The sequence below is a fragment of the Ammospiza caudacuta genome, chromosome 1, assembly GCF_027887145.1.
Source record: "Ammospiza caudacuta isolate bAmmCau1 chromosome 1, bAmmCau1.pri, whole genome shotgun sequence".
In the NCBI taxonomy this organism is placed as follows: domain Eukaryota; kingdom Metazoa; phylum Chordata; class Aves; order Passeriformes; family Passerellidae; genus Ammospiza; species Ammospiza caudacuta.
In genome coordinates this window covers 149,996,743-150,020,537 of record NC_080593.1, presented here as the reverse complement: position 1 = coordinate 150,020,537, position 23,795 = coordinate 149,996,743, and the positions used below count along the sequence as shown (strand labels likewise).

The window sequence follows — 23,795 nt, the reverse complement described above, 5'->3', positions numbered from 1 at the left end:
CTTCCCAGCAATGGAGCCCTGGGTGTGGCAAGGAGACCTGGTGGCTCCCTGGGACTGATGCATATGCTGCCAGTCATGCACTCTGCTCCTCTGGACATGCAGAGCTGTGCTGATAACTGGGATAGGGAAGTACCAACCTAGTCGGAGTCTCTGCGAATTATTTTGTGGCTGGAAAGTGAGCATTGCAATAAACCTCTTTCCCTTGCCAGCTATTTATGCTCATTCTTTAGATGCAGGCAGGAGGGGAGGAGTCAAAGGGAGCACAGGATATTTGTAAAATACAGGCAAAAGTGGAGCTACAGTTCTTTAAGAGGTAGTAAAAGATTGTCCCTATCACTATCTGCCCATGTGAAAGGTCCCTTCCACACTTTTTGAAAGCCCCTTTTAATTAGTGGAAGGTTCTTTATGGTCTTCCTGGAACTTTCTCTTCTCCAGGCTGAACAACCCAAGCTCTCTCAGCCTGTTTTCACAGGAGAGGAGCTCCAGGCCTCACATCATCTCTGTGGCCCTCTAATAAGTCTAGTGTTATACATACAATGACATATATTTGTTATCGTTATTGTTGTTACTATTGTTATTGTTGTTTTGTTATTGTTATAATTATAATATTGAACAGACCTGATATCTCCACCAGTTCTTCTCATTGAAATGTTCCCTTGAGCTACCTGCCCCCATTGTTTACAAGTGTGCAATAACCTATTGATCTGGTAAAACAAAGCATAAATAAAAGTTATTTCAAAGATTTGGCAGGAAAGGGGTGGATACGTAGGCAGTTCTCTGTGGAGAAGCATTTATCTGCAATTGTGTTGACACTAATTGGGAGCATGAGAAATGGCTGACAAAGGCTGGGTATTTTTAAAACCTTTTTAAAAAGGCTGGGACTTTTTAAAACCTGTGTGTAGGGGTGAATACTCTGCAAAGTTTTAGTCATTTAACTCCAATTTCTGCTTGAAAAAAATCAGGGAGGTTTTCCAGAGTAGGAGCTGTCCTTTATGAAAAGTTTGGGCAGCACCTCAATGTCAGCTGCCCTTTCAGAACTTCCAGCCAAGCTGGGAGTGGAAGCACATTCTGTATTTTATTGAGGGTTTTTTGTGACTTTCATGCAGATTTACAGACAGAAAGGCACAAACGCAGTGTTGTCCCAACTGATGGAAAGGCTCAGTTCATCTGTTCTGTCTTCCAGTCTGGTCAGGCAGAAAAAAGTGGCTCAGAACCAGACATAGTATACTGGGTTTCTTGTCTATCATGAAATTAGGCTACAGGGGAGAGGGAGGGTATTTAGGATGTGCAGATGGGATGGGATTATTGCTGAGGTGCCAAGTGCAAGTTCTGAACAAAACCCAGCAGATCAGATCAGATCAGCCTTTGTTTGTTCTGCAGCTTCCACAGTGATGCGTTTCCTTGGGATAATTTTGTCCTGGTTCTTTTGCTTTTCAGATGTCCTGTGCCCAAATGTCCACGTGGAAGGAGACCGGTTCAAACACACCAATGGGGGCACTGATGAGATCCCAGGTAAACAGAAACACATTCTGCTGTCCCTCTGGGAAATGAAATAAGATTTCTTGTGTGATGCTCTGATTCATTGCACCTTTCCTGGATGGAATTTTCATATTCCAACACATGTGCAGTGGTGAAAAAGTGTATTAGAAACTGTGAGGCTCCAAATGAGTTATCTGTTGACAACCAACACCAAATTAATCACAAACTTCCTTTTGATATGGCATCAAATTAAAAAGCCAGTGGAGCTTAGTGGAGTGCAATAAGTCTTGGAGAACACTTTTTTCTCACCACTGCACATTTAGTGAGTTTTAATGTCCATTTATTTGATCTGTGATTGTTGGGGAAATCCAAGCACAGTGGTAATTACCAGTGGAGAAAGGTTTATGTGTGCATTTACTTAAATAAAAGATTTTCTGAAGCACTGGTGAGAGATCAAGGGGAAATACAGTCAGGTGATAGCTCTGCTTTTCTGTGAGTTCTGATATATCTTTTCAGCCAGCTGAAGGACTTAATGTTAGATATTTGTATGGGCTGTGCCTTTTTTCCAGCCTCCCAAGACTGCTTGAGCTGCTGGCAGAGAAAAGATGCCCATCAAGGCTGCATTGGGAATAATTGTGACTGACCCAAGGACATAAGCCACTGCAGTGTGAGGCTGAAGGTTCTTCTGCAGCTTGATTATGAGTAGAAATTCTCAGTGTTTGACAGCTTTGCTACTCATTAAGAATTTTTTCATTGGGGGATTTTCACTGCCTGCACAAAATACCAGCTCCAGCTGTGCTGTCTGTGGGCAGCTTATTTTGGCTGCGTTCTGATTACATCTGAGCCTGTGAAAATGCTGGGTGATAACATCTTTTGTGACCATTAGACCCAAACGGATTATCCCCAAACACCTATTTTGAACTGATGTCTGTTGCTGGATCTTGCATTAACCTGTCCTGAAAGTCCTTTTGTCTCTGGGCTGGCACACTTTGGAGCAACTCAGTCTGAATGAACCTATCTGCAGTGGAAACTGCTGCTCAGAATGAGTGGGAGGATTGTGTCCCTTCTCAGATGATCACCTTCTATGAGATTCTTCCCAGAAGAATGGAGCTACAAGTGGGTTCCTATTTCCAGTTCATGTTTATCTGAATTTTGATTCAAGTGCTAAGTAGTAGACTCTAGGCTTTTATTTGACTTGTAAGAAATATCTTTTGTTGAGCAATGTATAGGACAGGAATCCCAATTCAGATCTGGCACCAAAGTTTTGGGTAGAGTGAGGTGTGCATGCCTATATGCAGTAATATTTACATATATATATATATATATATATATATATATATATATATATATATACACATATAAATATATAAATATATATATATTCTCCTAGGAAAGAAGTCAATATTCAGAATGTTGAGATCTTCTTTTGTGTTCAGAACATAAAAAATGACTTTGCTGTCTTAGATCTGTATGTTAGTTCAGGTTGGAAGAGTCCTATGGAAATCATCTAGTCCAAAATCCCACTCAAAATGGGATCTCCTTCAAAATTTGGCCCATTTAAAATTATATAAGATGTCTCAGGACCTTGTATAATTGAGTTTTCAGTTTCTCTAAAGATGGACTCTTCATAGATCCTCTGGGCACTCTTCCAATCTGGTCAGTATCACAATGATTTTTTCCCCACTATGTTAGGGAATTCCATAAGCAGAAATTAATTTTTTGCACATCTGGTCAGGCTGATCAGTTATTTCACCTAAGGGATATCTGTTCACTGTAAATGTTTGCTGTTGCATTCAGTGTCTTAACAACAGATTAGTTACAGCATTTAATTAAAAGTGACAGCTTCAGTCCCTCATCACCAATACAGAGGACTGTAGAAGGCCCCTGACTGCTCCAATATGGTGGGAAAATTATTTATTTCTCATCTTGTTACTGATGATCAGGAAAATGTGTGCCCCTTTCTTGGAAAAAATGGAACGGATAGTCTGGGTCTGCTAAGGATTGTTTGCTGCTGGAGATGGATCATATAAATCAAAGTGCTGTTCCACTCCTTATGTGCTCCTTACTTACTCCATAGCATTTTCTGAAGGCTCTGGGCTCCTGGGTCTGATTCCAACAGAAAAACATTACCTTCCTCCAGCTAAACTGGAAAATTTCAGTTGGCCCACTGTGCTGTGCTTCCCATTCCAAAAGGATGTGTTGTGCTGAAAGGTTTTTGTGTTCCACCCCAAAAGGGATTGCCTTTCAGCTGTGAGGCACAGCCTGTGTCCTGCTCCCTCACACCTGGAGGGAGGCTCAGCTCTGGGATGTGTCTGTGGGTGACAGCACTCAGGGGAGGCTTTGCCTCTGCTGTTGGAATTCAGGACATCCCTCTGGCTGTCCTGGATTGCCAGGAGCCCTGCCAGGGTGCTCAGAGACCCAAGACACCTGTGACTTTGATTATGACCCGTGGAGCAAATTACCAACCGTGTATGAGGATCTGCAAGCCATGAAAGTCTAAGTAGAATAATAATTGGTTTGTCACAGGGTGGAAAAATAGATTTTTGGGGGTTTTTAGAATGGGGGTTCAGGAGGCAAGATGGAGGAATCTGGGCATGTCCAGCCTTTCTCCTTCTTCTTCTTGTCCTCCATCTTCTGTTGTGATGTTGGCACTTTTAGATTGGTTTAGAGTAGAATCTCACTCTCTAACAAAGGTGATAGGTATGGGAAGTTATGGCAAATAATGTACATGTAATGTTTAGTATAAAAAGATAACGCTGCCCCAAGGACGTGCAGAGTGCCTCTGTCTGACCTGCTGAACAGACCTTTGCAGGCCAGAGAAAGAATTTTACAGATAAGAAACAATAAACAACCTTGAGACTGAGAACTGAAGAGTTCTGACACCTTCTTCAACAGTCAGGCTGGGAAAAGAGACCTCCTAATGTTTCTTGGGGTCACTCTGACCAGCAGAAGTCCTGAGACTTTGCCACCCAGCTCCTCATGTGCACAAGGATTTCAGGTTAACACCTGTGCCTTGAGCTCCTCTAGGAACCAGAACTGCTCCTTGCCCAACAGGCTCCTAACACTGAATTTCAGAGCTGTACCTTGCACAAATTTGTTTATAGATGGACACAAAGTGCAGTCTCATGGAGTAAAAGTTGCAGTAAATCTCATTTTGGGGGCAGGGAAAACAGATTTAAAATCTTCTTAGATTTAACACTTTTCCTCTCTCAGAGAGGGACAAGACCTCAGAACTGAGTGCAAAAATATTTCTGAGGATTTTTAATTTTTTTTTCTTTTTTTTTTTTGGGTGAAATGTAGCAGCAGAAGGCACAGACAATTGTTTCACACAAGGCATCACCAATTCCAGCCCATTTTTGCCTACCCTACCTGCATACAAGTTATATCATGACCTGCTACATTTAGTTCTGTGTTTGCATTTAAGTGGATGGATTGAGTCACTCTGTATCAGCAGAAGTAAAAATAGAAGCTAAAACATAAAATGAGCTATGAAGAGGAGCTCTGTGAGATAAAGGGAAACAATGGTGTGGCTGAGGTGGAAGATTCATGGGATTTTGTTAAGTCACAGGCTGAGAACAGGAGTGAGGTAGTGAAAGTAGCTCCATGCAGAATCAAGTAACTGCATCAAAAAAACCCATTATGATCTGGAGGAGAGCCAAAGCTCTAGATAAGTATTTTCCTATAAAAGACAGATTATTTCTTTTCTGTAGACAAACTGGACTAAGTAAATCTCATCTATCTGCTATTGTTGAGTACTGCATTGAAAGTCACTGCTGAAGTGGAAAAGGGCAGAGATAAATAAATGGAAAATGAGACAGAAACTGCCTGGCAGGGAGACAATCATGGAGTTTCTAGGAAAGGGAATAATGAGTTAGAGTGTGTTCAGTGATGAAGTCCTTCAGGGTCCAGTTTTAGGTCTAATCTCCCCTGTGAGTTTCCACTCTATGGATTGGGATCAATGGTTCCAAAACCCAGGGATTTTTTTCCAACTAACTTGGTCAGTTTAAAAGGCCTGTTTTGGTAGGTATGGATCAATATCAGGACTATAAACTATAAACTCCTCCTGTGTGAACTGATGGGTCTTAGCAGCAGTTTGTACATCACAGTCCTGCAGAACTGGGGAAAATGCAGAGGTTGTTACTGGAGAAGGTAGAAAAGGGAAGAATTTCTGAGACTGGACAGGGCTTTTGGTTACTGCTCATCTAGAAAAGTTTGCTCAGACTTCCTGAGTTTAGGAAAGATGGATTCAGCCTTGAGGAGCTCTTAGTGTGTTCAGGAGCCAGGGAGAGGCAATTAAAATCCTGGGTTTGGTTAATCTTGCAGTGTGCAGGTGGAAAGGGGAGATAATATTGCTCTCTGTTCATAAATCAGGAGAACAGCAGGAGGGAGGTAGGGGGGCCACTGAGGCTGAAGGACAAAGGCAGCAATAGGTAATGACTGTCAGCTGTTTAAGACATACATCCAAGACATCAGAAGAAGGTTGAAGCTGTCAGAGATATGAAGCACTGGGACAAGAGGTGAAGTAGCACTGATGGAGACAAGCAATCAGTGATGGATGGTCCTGAGGCCTCTCAGAGCAGAGGTTTGTACTCTCTGACCCTCTGGTCTCAAAGCATTGAAATAAGAAATCTCCAGCTGTAGCACACAGGAAGGGCTGCCACAGTGAAATGGGGCTGCAGGAGCAAGAATATTTAGGCAGCTTTACTACTGAGAGAATTTTGTCATTGAAGTGAAGCAGCATCTGTAACAGTACATAACATGTGAATTCAGAATATAACACTGAATACGTTGCTGAATGCATTAGAAATCAACAGGGAATTTTGAAAGAAAGGAAGGAATTTGCTTAGAATATCACTTTATCATCCAGGAAGTCTGATATTTTAAACTAATTCTTAATAATAGTTTAAACAAAGTCAGAGCATTCTTGTGGGCACTGTGTTTTGAATGTGTTTTTTAAAAGAGAAATAAAGACAAAAGAGGGTTTAACTCATCTGCCCTAAAATACTCAGTAACACCCCCCGCCTCCTCACCTTTATTCTATTTAATACCTCTTATTATGCTGAATTGTCATTTTCACTCCATCAGCATTTAAGAAAGGATCATGACCAAGCAGGAAAACACAATTACAATATTTTGCATCCTGCAGATGTGACCTTTGTGTATTTTTAGGAGCCGTAATATTGCATCAACGCTACACCTGAATGTTATTTAAAATGAATTATACTTGTGGTTTTAAGACTTCACATTTGAATTATCTGTATTTTAGACTAGACCTGCTGGATATGGGATTTGGTTGCAGAAATCTGGATGATCCCTAGAATTAAGAGTGAGCTGAGCTCTAGTCCTGAACATTACCAGAGGAGATAATACTCCTCAACAGAACAGATACTGGCTGCTGCTTTCAGGGGATTCTGCCATGGAAGTAAAGAAAGGCCTGAAGGGATTTCCACAGAGTGCTAAGAAAAATAAACCCTGGGGAAGGACAATTCCAACCAACACATGGCATCAAACATCCCACACTGGATGGTGTTAATGGGGCAAGGGAGGAACATGAAAGCCCTGATTTAACTCCCAAATGCCACATGGGCTGTGTGGGTGAACAGCAGTAGAATCTGCATTATGGGCTCTACCACAGACTGACCTCAACCTCCAACTCTTCCCTGTCTCCAAAATCTCCATGAGAAAATGACCAAAATTCCAAAACATTTATGACCATGGTGTTTTTCTGTGATCCTATAAAGGGAGTTTGGGCATTTTACGAGGAAGGCCCTGGTGGTAAAACTGGTCCCCTACAATTACAGACTGCAGTGGCTGTACTTAGCTGTCAGTGTGTCTCCAGCTCCTGTGGTTTGCAGCACAGGGCTCACATTCCAGAGATGCCAGTGACTCTCTAGCTAATTACAATATCCCTGGGACTATTTATATTTGCCCACTAAAGCACATGGTGGTTTGAGACAAATGGAGTGTCCAGGCTGCTGGACCTGCAGGACAAGCACATTTGACTGATGTCCTCCTGGGGAAAAAAGTGTATTTGTGGTGCCTGTGTGACACCACATTGTGCCCTCCCTCTGCACTTGGCAGTCTCCTTGGGAGGCCCCCAAGGTGCCAGTCCATGAATAGTTGCAGAGATTTGTGAGGGATCACTGCCCGGGGACAGAGGGTGCAGAGACACATTGGTCACAAGTAGAGACTGCCCGTGTGCAGGGCTGGTGGAGCAGCACCACCACTCTCCTCTCCATCCCTGGGTTATGCACAGACAGGCAGGACTGGAAGCAGCTGTGACATTTGTGAGAGATGGGGCAGAAGGATGAAGATTTAGTCCCTCTGCTCTCGTGTTTTACAGCGACCCATCACTAGGCAGTGTTAATGGGACAGGGCTTAGGGCTTCTTATTTTCTCCTTTCCCTGCATTTTCTCTAGGGAGTCCCCCAGAAAATGTGAAACTGGTCTGAGCTGAATTTGAAACTGAGTTCCTGACATGCAGACATCTGGCAATAGTAACTGTAAGTCCTGAGAAGCAAACAGGGAAAGGAGCAACTGACCTGTAACTGCAGTCACAGGAGTTATGTGAGTCTCCAGTGAGCTGGAGAAAATGCTGGACATGTGCTGTGAGGTGGATTTGTCCTCTGGGCTGGTGGATGAAGTATCTGCAGTGCAGGTGACCTTACTGAGGTCCTGTTGGCTGATTTTTTAGGAGTCTCTGTATCTTATGAAGAGCAGCTGAGGGAACTGGGGGTGTTCAGCCTGGAGAAAAGGAGGCTCAGGAAGGACCTTTTTGCTCTCTACAACTCCCTGAGAGGAGGGTGTAGTGAGCTGGAGCTCAATCTCTCACTCCAGGTAACAAGAGACCAGAGGAAATGGCCTCAAAATGTGCCAGGGGAAGTTTCGTTTGGATATTAGGGAAAATATCTTCACTGACAGGATGATCAAGCATTTGAACAGGCTGACTAGGGAACCTGTGGAATCATTATCCCTGGAAGGATTCTAAAGGCATGTTGATGTGGCACTTGGGGAACATGGCTTGGTGATGAACCTGGCAGTGTTAGGTTAATGGTTGGGCTTGATGTTAGAGATCTTTTCAACCTTAATAATTCTGTGATTCTATCATTCTACTGTGCAATAATTAATCTTAACACCGTAGCCTAGATCACTGCACTTAAAAGGTCTTTGAAGTTTTTCAAAGGTTGAAAAATGGTTCACCTGTGTTCAAAGGCATTTTAATATCCAGTAACTCTAAAAAAAAACAACAAGTCAAGCAGGCCAATAATTACCAATAAATCATTTGTGGTTTCTAAGCATGGCCACTGCAGGCCCGTGGGCTGGCTGTAAGCTGTGCATGCCCAGTGTCCAGACCCACCAGTTATCCAACATGGGGACCTTGGTTTCTCTGGGATTTGTGGTCAGCCAAGGAATTTCCCTTCTACAGGAAACTGAAGAATTGGTGAGTGAAAATGCACAGTCGCCCCAGCAGGGAGTAGAGAGTGACCAAATTGGGATTAGGAGCCTGGAAATAATGGAGCCTCCTCTAAAGTATGCACAACAGGGTGCCACCAACAGAGCTGGGATGAGTTCTTTGAAATAGAAGAAAACTATGTTTTAAATTAATATTTTTCTTAATATGGTCAGAGTTGTAGCTGTTACACAGGGCCATGGATCTCAATGGATTTCTGACACAGTGAATGACCTGACAACATCAGGTCTGTGCTGGAGCAGGTAGCCTGGCTGAGCTTCTCAAAAATATCAGGAAACATGGAAATGGAAAGATGAATTCACTTTAAAATGTGCTTCTGCAGGAAGTAAACTGGTAACAGCAGAGCAGTCCCTGTGAAAGCCTTTCTCTGCTCTGAGTCCCAGCAGTGACAAATTCTGACACCTGCATTTACAAAGAAGGTTTATCAAGAGTTAATCATGCACATGAAAGTGATTCTTTGGCTGGTAGTATTTGCTTTCTCCCAGAAGTTAAACAATCTAGGTAGTTTTCTTATTCCAGTGCATTTGAGATTGATGAAAAGGAAATAAATTCAATTTTGACTGTTCATAGCCCAAGAAGCAACTAATCCTTTGGCTATAAAAAGACTAATAGGTTGTCTAACTGTGATATACTTTTAGATATTTTTTATTCCAAATATTTTATACTAATTCCCCTTCAGAAACCATCCTATGGATTTTTCTTCAGTGCAAGCTTTCTGGTTATTGTGGATACATGAGGGGAATATATAGAATCTGAACAAAATATATAGAATCTGAACAAAATACTTCTAATTCTCAGTGTTAAATTAGTCTGACTGAAGAGAATTCTCTCTGATGACAGCAGTGGACAGGTTTTGGGATAGGTCTAATCTGTTTTGTAGTGGTCACCAGGCATAAGCAATCTTGACAGTCTCCTAAAGAGTAGTCCCTACCTGCTTTCATGTTACTCCTTGTTCATCACACCTAAAATTAATAGAAATATTTTTATTTTCACAAACAGCTTATTGGTTGAGTTTTCTTACAGCCCAGGCAGCATTACAGGGAGAATCTAGCAGGTCTTAGTAAGATGCTTTTCCTTAAATGTATTTTCTTACCTTAAAAGTAATACTAAAATTACAAAGTAATTGCTTGTACTGAGGTCCTCCCTTCCCCACTACTATCCCAAGGGATGACTTTCCAGATGTGCCATTTTATGGTTTTGTGGAAGAACACAGAGCACCTTGACACCTGAGGAACTCAAAAGAGGATTTCAAAATAGAGGAACTAATTAAAACCAGAACCTAATACAAATAGTCTCAGGTAATTCATCTGGTACAAGCCTATCTGGCACACAAAGGACATCAAAGGAGTAATGAATTCCTGTTTAATCTTGTAAATCACTGGAGCAGGAAGGAGCTGAAAGAGGGCCTGTGGCACCAAGCCGAGTGTCCATTACTGAGAAAATGGAGATGACTTCAACACAAGAAAAGCCTTCAGTAATGAGCCAAAGGGTTCAGTGTCAAAACCAGCTTTCAGTGCTGCTCAATATGCCACTTGCAACTGTTTGAAAACTGAAGAGGCAGAAGGGTAAGAGAGAAGCAGGGGACAGATGCAGATAAACAGAACAATGCACCACATAAAGTGTTGTGTTGTTAACATGGGATCAGGAGTTGAAAGGTGCTGCCTCAGAGGCAGCTGCCATGTACATGAATTTATTTCCTGTTTCTACAGCAGGCTGGGGATTAGATTACAGCAGCCTTTATACAAGGTGAGGTGGCTAGGATTGTGTATTCACTTACTTGCTTCTATTTTTAATTCTCTCTCCTATCTTTGGCATAATTTTCTTACTGGTTTATATTAATTTTATCTTTCCTGAAGTGTTAATCTTTTCTTTCTTGTAAAGATACCAAGTGCTGTATTTTCCCCCCTCTGTTTTGGCTGAAATTGTAGACTGATGTTTTTGAAAGAGTGGCCCCATATTTCAGTTCAGTGACTGCCTGTTCACCTGCCTCACTGCCTCTGGAAGATTGCTCCTTTTTGAAGTATAACTCCATTGAACACCTCAAATAAGGTTTCTGCTCTTCATAACCCCAAATGTGGATTGGTGCTTGAGCTGAGATCAAACTCCTTTTTGTGGTCTGCATGGGACTCTTGTGGCTTGTTCCTTCCCTGGGGCCAAGGAAAAGTAGAAATTGTGTCTTACAGTGCTGTGAAGGAGAGTAAGCAAACCAGGAACAATAAACCAACAGCCTGAGTGGTGGTATCATGTACCAGGGGTTAATCTGATATATAAATTTTATAAAACTAAGACCATCTAAAATGTGCTCGAAGCCTTATTGAGTATGACCTAGAAGGTACTAGGCTTGCTGGAAGATACCTCTTTCATGCTGGGGTAAGACCTGTTCCATCTGCTTTAGCAAATCCTCATCATTAGCTTAAGCTCTTAGCTGCTCTCCCTGCTGGAATATGGGGATCTGGTGAGAAGAAAGTTGGGTCAGCATGAAGTGCTGCTTGAATCCCAGCTGGAACATCAGTGGAGAAAAAGGTTAATGGCAAGAACCTCTTTAAAGCACTCTTGAGACCCTTAATCTATAGACTCTGGAAAGTTTTATAGTTCCAAAATTCCCTTGCAAGCTAACTAATTTTTTAAGTGACCTGTTCAACCCATTTAGTCATCACTGCAGTGCTTCATGCAGGGCTTGTGGGCAGCCAATAAATCTCTGGTTTGTTCCTCTAGAGGTGCTGTCCTTAATGTTTTGGGGGTAAGTCAGGGAACCACTGCTGACTGATGATGATGAATCAAACTTCTGAGAGAGCTGAATGTGGTGTGAAATGTCCGTCGAAAAATTGACTGCTTCTTTTTCCATCTTTTCTGGAGAGGTAGAATACAGTGAAATAAACGGGGCAAGAAGAAAGAACTCTTATCTTTTGTAAGGCTTTGTAAGTAATTTCTTCTGACAGCCAGAGACAGTTGGAAAAACATTTTTACAAACATTTGCAAAGGCACAGGTCTGGGCAGTGTGAGCTGCAAGACTCGTGCACCTGCTCTGGTGCAATGCCTTTGACACTGCGCTGCATGACAGGCTTGTCTCTAAATTGGAGAGATGGGAATTGGACAGGTGGAATTGGATGGGTTGGCATTCAACTGGTGTGGTCAATGGCTTGATGTCCAAGTGGAAACCAGTGGTGAGTGGTGTACCTTGGGGTTGGTGTTGGGGCTGACACCATTTGACATTTTTTTAGTGACATGGGCAGTGGGATTGAGGCACCCTCAGCTTTGTTTGCTGAGCACACCAAGCTGTGAGTGCAGTCACACACTGGAAGGAAGGGATGGCATCCAGAGGGACCAGGAGAGGCTGGAGAGGTGGGGCTGAACCTCATGAAGTTCAGCAAGGCCAAGTACAAGGTCCTACATGTGAATCAGAGCAATCTCAAGACCAAATCCAAGCAGAGAATGTATTGATTGCAGCCCTTGAGGAGAAGGATTTGGGGGTGCTGGTGGATGAGAAGCTCAACATATCTCAGCCACGAGCACTTGCAGCCCAAAAAGCCTGAAGTGTCCTGGGCTGCATCCAAAGCCCTGTGGGCAGCAGGTTGAGGGAGGGGATTCTGCTCCTTGGTTCTGTCCTTGTGAGACCCCATCTGGGGTCCTGCATCCAGCTCTGGGGTACCCAACATAAGAAAGATGTGGAATTGTTGGAGAGAGTCCAGAGGAGGCCACAAAGGTGCTCAGAGGGCTGGAACATCTCTGCTGTGAAGACAGGCTGAGAGATCTGGGGATGCAGAGCCAGGAGAAGGGAGGGGGCTAAGGAGACCTTCTTGCAATCTTCAGTACTTAAAGGGGGCTGACAGAAAAGCTGGGGAAAGACATTTTAAAAATGCATGTGGTGATCAGACAAGGATAAGTGGCTTCAAACAGGAAGAAAGTAGGCTTAGATCAGATGTGGTCAAAGATCCTTTGAGATGGACACTTTAGGGAGATCTTAAAATGTGGTACTCACTCAGCTCTTGACAGGGTTTCTTTTCCTGCGGAGGAAGAAATGTCAGGAACAGCAAAAATGCTGTAGCAGATAATGGCTACAATAACAATAACAGCAACACATTCTGAATAAAGTAAATAGTCTCTCCTTTGGGATTTGGAAACTTCTTCTCCAGCTCTGAACTGAACCACATCTTGGCTGTCCAGAAATAGCTGCTTTCAGTGTAGAGCACTGTGGAAGATAAGGATGCCAAATGTTTAGATACAGGAGAAAAAAAATAACTTCATCTACACCCTGCCTTGACATAACTGATTGCTAGACCTATCTCATTAAACCTTATTTTATGGCATGACAGCATATTTTTCCTCTTTTTTTAGAGTATATATTAGCACAGAAATTAATTAAGATAACAAAAATGAGAACTCCTTACAGTGGCAATAACCTTGCAGACCACACCGGAGGAGTTGAACACTGAGAGCATGCAGGCTCTTCTCTGTGGGCACAAGAAATCTGTGAAAACTTTCAAGAGGGCAGAGATGTCAGACAAGTTCATGTATTTGCTGAAAGCCTCCCAGGTGTTACTGTTTTTCATAAGAATTCACACACTGAATAAAGCTCAGTGCCATTGACCATCCTCCAGTAAAAGCAGCATGAGCTATTTTGTCACAGGCTGTACAGATTGCTGTTTTCAGAAGTGTTAGTGAAGCAGCAGGTGATGACAATGCCTCTGATCATGGCCATTGGTGACACTTCATCAATGCATTGGCAAGGTTTATAATTCAGCTGGCAGTTTGAGCAAGAGGAGAGGATGGAGCGTTTCCTGCAAAAGCTGCTTTGTTTGGTATTAGCGCTCGTGGCTGGCAATTCACTGTAGCAAATACATTCCAGACACCACACTGCAGGCTGTGATGTCCAGAGCCTTTCCTGATTCCTTTCTCACTTTCCACATTCCTCTCCAGGCTGTTGTCTCACCAAAAACTTTCGCAATTAGAAGTAGCTCAGTTGTTCTCCCTGTGAGTGTTATCTTGCGATCCTTGGGGACACAAAGCAAGAGACGTTTTTCAGAAAGCTGCTTTGGGCAAAACAAGAAGTCAATGGCTCTGTCCTGCTTTGAGAAGCCTTTCCAAATGTGCTCACTGCTGTGTTTTCTGGCTAATAAAACTGACATTTTTTCCTCTCTTTTTCTGTTTTTTGTGGGCTATTTGCCCTGAAGGAAGGAAAGTCAGAAAAATCTCAACATTCACATCAGCTTCCACCATGCTGCCTATATCAGATCTGTAATGGAGCCAGGCAGAAATACAGCCCATTCTCAGGGCAACCAACCATAGTTCAAATAAAAATCTTGAAAAAACCTTGTACGATCACAGAATGAGTACAGAGCTGTTGATTCACCCTTTGGCTTTGCGGTGTTGGGTGCACTGTGGACATTTGTCTGTAAAAGAGAACCTGGCTGCATGTTGCAGTTAGATGATGTATAAATTGTCCAGTGCCAAGTTTTGCCATCTTCTCCCTGCAACAGAAAGATCTGGGTGTGTTTTCTGCTTCTGGAAAACAGGCTGCTTCCTGTAAGGGGGTTATAACTCTCAGGCACTGAGACATTCGGCTGATTTGATCAGCAGAGCAGTGCATAAGAAATTACTTTTCAAGCCAAGTATGATGTTACAAATCTGAGCTTCTCTTTCCGCTCACTATTTTAATTTTAATATGGACTAGGGTCTGCTGGCTTTCAGGAGATGTAATCGTGTTAGAGGGTTTCAGTGGCCACATATTGTTTTAGAAGCTCTAATGAAGTAAGAGGCTTAAGATCAAAGAGCATTTATTAAATGCCATGTTTATGGCATTACTGATTAAGCAGTTTATGAGCCATTTGGGAAACCACACCTGCCCTGCTATACAAAAAGCCATCTTTTATATCAAAGCAGCTGAGAATAGGAAAATCCTACCCTTTCACCCTGTGCTTGGGCATGGTGCAAGAGGTAACAGCATCTTTGCACTTGCTAATTTGGGCAACTCTGTTCTTTCCCATTCACTTGCAGAGAGAACTGGGAAGTTACATGTGGCATTTCATTTTCCATATGCTACTGACAATGTGGTGCCTCGTTGGTGGTGGGAAAACCAAAGAACAGACTATTTCTGCTGTAACTCCAGCACAAAAATGCTGTGTGACACATTTAACTCTTTGGGGAAAGATCTCACTGAGCAGTTTTTACTGAACTGTTAGTGTGCAAACACTGCCAGGTGAAATGTCCTAGTCAGGTGTTGCAGAAATGATCACAGCATTGCTTATTTTTTACATTAATATTGTAATTAAAGACTAAAAAAAAAACCAAAATTAAAACTTCCATGCTGTCTACCTCACAATCCCAGTTCCTTTCCTAAAATCAAGGGAACATAATCCATGCAAAGGGCTTCCAGGCACACAAACTAAACAAAATGACAGTAATAATAGGAGTAATATTAATACTAACAGTAGTAATACTACTAGTAGCTGTAATAGTGATGATGATGATAATAATATATTTGCTTGTCCTTCAGCTGAAATAATCTTAGAGGTTCCCTTAATTCATAAATTCATTTGGAGGTTTGCCAAGGTGTGTGTATTTCTTTGTGTGTTCCACTTGGGTAATCTGCCTTGAGTACTTTCTCAGCTCAAATAAAAATACTTTAGGTTTGCTTCTTCCTTTGCTCTTCAGAAGCGATTTTGAAAATAATAGCTGGTTAATCAAGCTGAATTTAAAAATCTGCAACCTTTATGCAATTCTGATGGCAAATAAAGCAATGTGAATGTAAGTTATGTGGGATTTGTTAAAGCTTTTGTCCTCTTTACCTCTGCTTTACTCCCTGCACAAAGTGGATAGCATTCCCTGTAAGCAGAATGCATGTGAGACAACTTTAGTAAAAATTCCTGTCTGTTTGATCTCCCTTTTTGCTGAAAAATGGAGGCACTTCAGGCACTTCAGGTGGGGGTTCAGCCTGTCTTCAAGATGAGTTGTCTTAATGACTCCTAAATTTCTCTGCTGACTCACAAGGAAACTGAGGAAACCTCCATCTATCATATGTCTTCTTTTCAGACAGCTAAAATTAGGTGAGATACATCTCATTCTTGGCAGAGTTCTTAATTTTTTAGTGTATGGCCTGGTGACAAATTTTCTGTAATTCTATTGAAATTTTCAGCAACCAAAGCGTCCCTTACCTTTAAGGTTGTAAATAGAGTATCCAAGAGTGGAGGTTATCTCACCAGCTGGCCAATATTTAAATTTGGCACAGAATAAATTAATAGTGTGATTAAAGTAAAAAACCCTTTGCTTCTGAGTGTGGCCTCTGACACACCTACGGACTTAACTTTCCCCTGGATCTGCATTTAATTTTTCAAAGAGCTATCCTCATTCATCAATTAATTAAAAACAGAGAAAGCAATTTTTAATTTGTCAATCCATAGTCTATATAAAAGAAAAAAATCCTATTATGATTTAATTTTGTGCTTTATCCAATCCTAAATGTAAATGGGATTATATTGTAAGAGCATGACTTATTTTCATTACGCCAAATTATGTATCAAAAAAGTAGTTTTGATAGCCGTGTTTATGTTTAATGGTGTTGTTTAGGCTTTTAAAAGTGCATTTTGATAGGAAATTCAGGAAAAAAAAAGAGGGTGAGTGAATCTGATGCTTGTTTCCACTGGAAAAGCATACCAGTGTGCACAACTTCAGAGCTGCTCATGATGTGAACGTTCATTTGAGTTGTCAGAGATAACAAGAGCAGCTTTGGATCTGAGCTAATGATGGGAACACTTGGCAGGAGCTTCTTGTCACTGTATATTGCACTTGGGCATTTTTGGCAAGGGAGCTTTACAAGACTTGTGAAATGAGCAGGATTTCACAGCCTGGGGCCTCTGGTGAGTGGACATTAGGATGTCACCTGGGCAGCATTTCAGCCTCCTCCATCCACAGCTCCTCTCCTGTGAGTGGTTGACAATTCCCTTACCCAGTCAGAGCAGTCTCTCCCTGCCAGCAGCTCTCAATTACTTCCCTCAGCTCCTGTGGCAGTGTGGATGAAGGATATGGGATATGCACTGAGTGGGGGAATGAGCGTATGGACAAGTCATGGTGCTGTTTGTGACAGCCAGGAGGGAGCTCTCATGTTCTGGTGGGGTTTATTTTCCCTGATTTACAGCTGCAATCCTGGCTGATTGCAGTGTGTCAGAGGGGTGTATCACTGGAGCTGCTGCAGAGGTGATTATGAGCTGCAGCCACGAGGCCCTGGAGCATTTTAACTGCTTTATTTGCCCTCCCAAATGCCCAGTAATAGCTGAAAATAGAGTGGACAAATAGGAAAAGCTGTTGACTGCCAGGAAAGTTACTGTAATACTAAAGGGCTCAACTTGGCACCAGACAGCCATTTCTGTCTTTGCAAACAATTAAGATTATATTTCCTCAGAAGCAATTTCTTCAGAAAAAAGGTCCAGAAAATGATGGAATCTTTACATTTTATTTGCTTTTTGCTAGTTTGATTTGCCTAGGTATTGGCCCACACCGGTTTTTGTACCTATTTATTCATATAAATGTGAATAATAGGAATAGTAAGGTAATATCATTAGGAAGAATAATAGCATTAGTTTGGTGCCTTTTCCTGTTGAATCTGTTTTCAAGCTCTGCAGTGCCTTTCAGCCTGAAAGGTTGGGGAGGACAACTAAGAAACCCAAGAATCATCAGGCTTAATTTCATCACATAAAAATGTTTACCTATCCTAGAAAAGTTTCAAGAGCTCGCTAACTGAACAAAGTTGAAAGAACTGCCATAGTTTAAAAGCAATTTATCCAAATAAGCTACACTTATGTCACCAGGTTTGTGTGCTGGAATTACAAAACCAGGACTTAATGTGTGTAATTGTGCATGTGTGAGGGGGAGATAATGTTGGAATAGTCTGAATAAAATTAAAACACATATTCTCTGCTCAGTTGCTCACAACTGCCTTTTACAGCACCTTTGCCTCTAACTCCACAGTGTGTTTGGTTCTGGGAGTTTGGATTTGCACCCTGTGGAGCCAGTTTGGAGCTAAAAGCAGGATGTTTGCATCCACACAGTTCTGCATCTCCAGGAACTGGAACCATTTGTGGCACCATTGTACCCCCCACTCTCACAGGATTTAGCACCTTGGACTTCATGTCACAAAATCGTGTTCCTTGTGCCTGGGGCCATGTTGATGTTGGAGCTGCATAAACTCACTTTTGGGTTAAGATTTAAGCTTAAGATTGAGCTAAAAATGCCTTGTTAGAACAAAGTCAGAAACTTTAGGCAACAGTCTTCCAGCAAGATTAACAGCTCATGATAATGATTGGACTAAGTTGTATTAAAATTATATGAAAAATGTATGTGATCAAGTTTCTTGGACAAGGAGTTTTCAGTAAAGGCCTGGACCATTGGAGTGGATACACAGTGGAGGTCCATGAAAAAGATGAGAGAGCTGGAACACCTCTGCTGTGAAGAAATTTGGAGAAAGTTGGGGATGTTCAGCGAAGGCTCCAGGGGGACTTTCTCATGGCCTTTCAATATATGAAAGGGTCTTGCAAGAAAGAAAGAGACCTTTTATCAAGATTCATAGTGATGGGACAAGGGGCAACAGTTTAAAACTTAAAGAGGGTAGATTTAGCTTGGATATAAACCATTCCATTTTTACAGTGAGGGTGGTGAGACTAGGCCAGGTTGCCCAGGGAAGCTGTGGATACCCCATTCCTGGATGTTTTCAACACCAGGCTGGATGGAGCCTTACAAAACCTGATCTAGGGGAAGGATCAGGTTGATCACCTGCCTGTTGGTGATCTCTGACCTGGCCAGCAGTGGAGCAGCCAGGGATGGGTCAGAACAACACCCCGGGGATCCATGGGGTGCATGGGGAAATGCTCTGGTCTTGGCGGTGCAGCCGCGTGGTGCAGCAACAGAGGAGAGACAGGTTCCACTGAAGAGCCAAACCTGAACATATTTATGATATTAAATAAATATAAGAAGCACAAACCTTTAAATTATGATATTAAATAAATAAAAGGAGCACAAACAAGAGTGCAAAACAAAACATAAGATTTCAGAATGTTCTGAAACTTTCTGCTTCAGAAGACCTCAAAGTGGGGTTGACACAGATACATATATAGTCTCTCATAGAAGGTTCTGGAAGCTTTCTGGCCAATCACAGGCAGTTGATCTGCATGGCCACATCCTGTTAGTCCCAGAATCCTTTGCTCTTCAGGTTGTTATCCATTGTAACTTCTCCCAAGATTTGGTGTTGGTATTGGGACATTGAAGCACCGACTGCCTGCTGTGTGGCTCTATGGTCAGTTCTCAGCCCAGCCTCTCCAGGACAAGCTCCCACACCTGCCCATGGCAGAGGGGTTGGAACAAGATTATCTTTGAGGGCCCCTTCCCATCAAAAACATTCTGTGTTTTCTCTTATTCTATGAATAAATGTTTCAGTCTGCACCTCTGCATTTTTCTGCATGGGAGTTAATGAATTATGCAGCATCTTCAGGACGTTGTGGCAATGCAAAAATTAGCTACTGATTTCTGGAAAAGCCTGTTCAAGCTTGAGACAGATTGAGTTTAAGCTTGGTTTTGCGGCTGCGAGGATTAGATGATATGAGAATTCTGTTTGGCTTTTTCCAACAAGAACAAGGCTCATTTCTGAAGTGCTGTTTGTAGGCTAAGAGATCCATGTAAGTACATTGGAGGCATGTCCCACTACCTGATTAATGCCTTTTATTTATATTTCTGTAACACATAGGATTTGACCTGATGGATTCATTCAGTGTGAAGCAGATTTTTGGAATGAAAGAAGATGGGGTTCAGAGTGCTTATGTACGGCTTGGAAGCTTTCCTGTTGTTCAGAAAACTGAGTGAGTACTTTGGGTTTTCACTTTATTTCCATCTGAACTTCTGCCTTACATTATTTGGCTCCTCTAGGTTAACTTTGCAGTAGTTATCTGGCACCTCCAGGTATATTTCTGCTTTGAGCAGCTGTTTGAGTTCAGCTGGCACAGAATATGCACAACGTGGTCAGGAGTCTCAGCAGTCACTGCAGACTCCATCCTGGCAGAATATGAGTTGTGCTTGGTGTAGCTCAATGATTTGAGGAGCAGTATCAAGACATTCACAAAAGAACTTAGGGCTTCCTAAAAAGCTTCTAAAGGGAATATTGAATATCTCACTCCCACTGAGATAAAAAAGTGCTAAACACAAGAGACTACTTGCTGCTAGATGCTGTGACCAGTTAGCAAATGTGGATTCTGGCCTTGTAGAAGAATGAGCAGTTTTTAATCCTGTGTCAATGTGGAGTCAGTCCTCAGAGTCTTTTAGGACCTGAGGCTGTCAGTTGTGTCACAGTTTATCACAAATGTTTCTTTGGGTTGTCACTTGAGCCCTGCTAGCATTAGCCTTGAAAAGAGTGAGTGCATAATTTCAGTGTCTAACTATGAGCCATGGATTGAATGTCATCATTAACATTTTTGCAGTAAATTTCTCAGTGCTGGTTTGAACTTCAGCTTAAAAAAATCAATAATACTTCTTTTCTTTCTTATGGATGAGGCCTGTTATTTTTTTATTCTGCTTTTATCTCTTTTTCTCAGGTCACTGCATTTTTGAGATTGTCCTATGAATTACATTTCCTTGATTTTGCAATATATTTTTTTCATCCTGGAACCAACAGGATTGGTGTGCTCTTTTTCCATCCCCCCTCTTTCTCCATGTTAATACAACTAAAAAAAATAAGATATACTGACAGGAAAATTGTTTTCTCTAGAGTCCATAAATGATATCAAGAGTAAACAGAGTCATGATCAGTGATCTGATTCAATGCAGCCAGCTAAAGACATCTTAGGTTTGGTATATATATAACTGGTCTGAGTGTGGATGGGAATAAACCATAAACCTATTTCACTTGGATGGTAAGAAAGATATTTAATTTGTCTCACTGTGATCTCTGGGTTCTGGGTGATACTATGAAAAATTGAGCAAATCTTGGAGTATAAACAGGAACTGTCAAGTATGAGCTGATAATCTTCATATCACACAGCTCAGTCTCCACTGCTGCTGTGTCCAGCCTTATTTTCCATAATTCAGTCGGTAGAAATGGAGTGAAGTTTGAAGACCTGAGAAGCAAGTCTGATGGTGAGAAATCCTAGAACTGCAGTGTAGACTGGTAAAGTTAAGAAGCAGCCAACAACTGAAGGGATCATTCTCTGTAGGAACCTCTGGGAAATCAAATCTTGGTAAAGGGTCATGGTAGGCTGAAAGGCAGTGGCTACTTGGCATCAAAAACCAGCAGGGAAGAAGGGCGTGCTTTTAAGGATGAATTTAATTAACCATTGGAGAAAGCACAGATTACAGAGCGTTATCCATTTGAATTCCTTTTTCAAAGTAAGGGTAGAAGAACTTTTTTGTTGTTGCTGTTTCTGTTGTTTTCTCAGAAAGACTGAGGGAGTGAAGCCAAACCAACCAGCTATGACGGCTTTCCATCTGCTCAGATTGCACCCATTTATTTGGTTTTGCTGGTGCCCTGAAAATAAGCAGAATATTTTATCACCCAGGACAATTAGAAGTAAAACATCCCAAATTTGTAGATTGAAGTGAATAAAATTCCTGTTGAATTATTCTGAAACATGGAATTCAAGGAGAATTTTCACATTTTCAGCCTTATGTATTGTAACTTTCACACTCCTGTGGTTTGGGAATGGACCCAAATGGGTATAACACCATGGAAGGTGTTTGCATATTTGGTTCATTTCAGCATTTGTATGCCAGGACTCTGAGATGCTGCATATGGGGTCATTGCTCACAGAAAATGAAATCTTGTAAAGCTGCTCAAAACCGATAACTGGAATAATAAACCAAACAAAAACATCTGTCGTGGCTCACAGATAACCTCCAGCAATGTTTAGCAACTGATAGCAACATCTCATAATTAGATACAAAATCATTGACTGAGTAATATATGTAATTCACTTTATTATCTGCTTAAAGGATTTGTATTCTTTTATACAAACAATAGTACTTTTACCAAGTGCCAGATTAGCTGTCTGGGAAATGTGCCTACTCATCTTCTGATCTGTAACCTACAACTATGAACTTTCTTCCTCCTTGTGGTGAGGCATCATCTGTGAGCAAGCAAACCCAGCAGCCAGAGCTTGGCTTCAGTCAAGGACCTGATCACTGAGGGACTCACAGGGCTCTGCAGTTGTCTGAGGACTGGCCCCAGAATCTGGCTGGTGGTTTTTCTCACTCCTCATGTAACTGGGCCTGTCCTACTGCTTGTTCATGGCTTCTCAGTGGATCTTCTGGCCAAAACTGTGCTGCAGAATTCTGGTTTTGGATGCTCAGACTTGTTTCTCAATACTGGTGTCTTGGCTAATGCCAAGATTTTGGCTCAACCTTTTGTTCTGTATCTCCTAGTTGTGGCTCCAGGGCCTTCCTACTGGCCATGTCCATCCTCAGGTTTCTCTTGCCTGGTCTGGTTCTGCCTGACTTGACCATGATCTTGGCTACCAACTCACAGAATTACCTGATGCTTGGCCAAGCTTCTGGTCATGATCTATTTGCTCTTTATATTGGCACAGTGTTGTACCAATACAGAGTCTTGGGTTGTTTAGGGCATGATACCTTGGTGTGTTTTTCTGCATCTCCTGATGTCAGCTTTGACTTCAGTCAGCTGCCTTAGGTTTCTCCATGAGCTCCTGCCCTGGTGTCATCATTTGTCCCCTTCCAAGAGAAGAAGTTGTACAAAAAGCCAACTAAAACTCCCACACTGAACATGGAACTGGTTGAAAGCTTCCTTTTTTCTTACTTTTCTTAAACAAATATTGCATATTAAGAAGAGCAGAGACAAAAAACCTTGTTCAGCTTAGAGAAGGGAAGAGTCAGTGAGGGAGGATCTTACCCATGTGTATAAATATCTGATGGGGAGGAAGTAAAGGAGACACAGCCAGAATCTTCTTAGTCATATTCATTGACAGGACAAGAAGGAATGGGAATAATGTCAATCAATGAAATCTAAGCACAAGAAAAACCTTCTTTAGATGAGATGATCTCAAGAGGTCCCTCAGTGTCTCCTGTTTCTAACAAAGTGAAGGAGATAAAGCATGGTGGAGGTGGAATTACTGAAGGCTTTTTTGGTCTTGTAGTGAGTAAAGGACTGTAGGGAGAGCTGAGAAACACAGAAAATACTGCAGCAAGCCCAGGAAAACAAGTTGCTCACATGGTTTCTTATGGAAAAAAGTTGTTTTGGGAAAATTAAATGACAGCAAGTTAGATTTAGGACAGATTCCTCTTTTTTTTTACAGCATGTAGGACAGAGAAAGACAGGAAGAAATTACCTAGAGAAGATGTATCTATTCCATCACTGAGGTTTCCGAAGTAGAAGTCAAAAAGATGTCTGCCAAGGATGTATGAGATCCATCCTTCTATAGCTTTTCCTTTTCCTTTTCCTTTTCCATTCCCTTTTCCTTTTCCTTCTGATTTTTTTTCCTCCTGTCGTTCTGAGAGCCTCTCATGATATGAAGCATGTTTACAAGAACTGGCTTCCTCCAACTTGGTTTTGCAGATCTTATGGGTTACATTTCATATTAACGGGCTTAGCTGTGGTAAAATTGGTCAAATTGCTCAAGTACATTAACTGCATTCTTCCTCACCAAATGTAAAAACCCTATTAAATGTTGTTGGATTCAGTGTTTGAAATGAGAACTGATAATATAATTTTTTCCATAGTGTTATTATAGATGTAGGACCTCATGCTTATTGCCACAGATGAAAGCTCTTATTGCAAATTAAAGCATGTGAGAAGGTTGCTGTATATTGAAAACCAGCAATGGTTAAAAGAATTTTCTGCTTTCTTACTAATATTTTTTTTC

The 23,795-nt window shown here is 41.7% G+C and overlaps 1 protein-coding gene across 1 annotated transcript in view; it reads left to right on the top strand.

The window, feature by feature from the left end:
- The window catches only part of COL22A1 (collagen type XXII alpha 1 chain), a 203,374-nt gene that overhangs the window by 37,293 nt on the left and 142,286 nt on the right, over positions 1-23,795 (top strand). The window contains exons 3-4 of the mRNA XM_058812385.1: positions 1,438-1,512; positions 19,679-19,790. Of these exons, the coding sequence (XP_058668368.1) occupies positions 1,438-1,512; positions 19,679-19,790 (187 nt within the window). The remainder of the gene's footprint in view (positions 1-1,437; positions 1,513-19,678; positions 19,791-23,795) is intronic.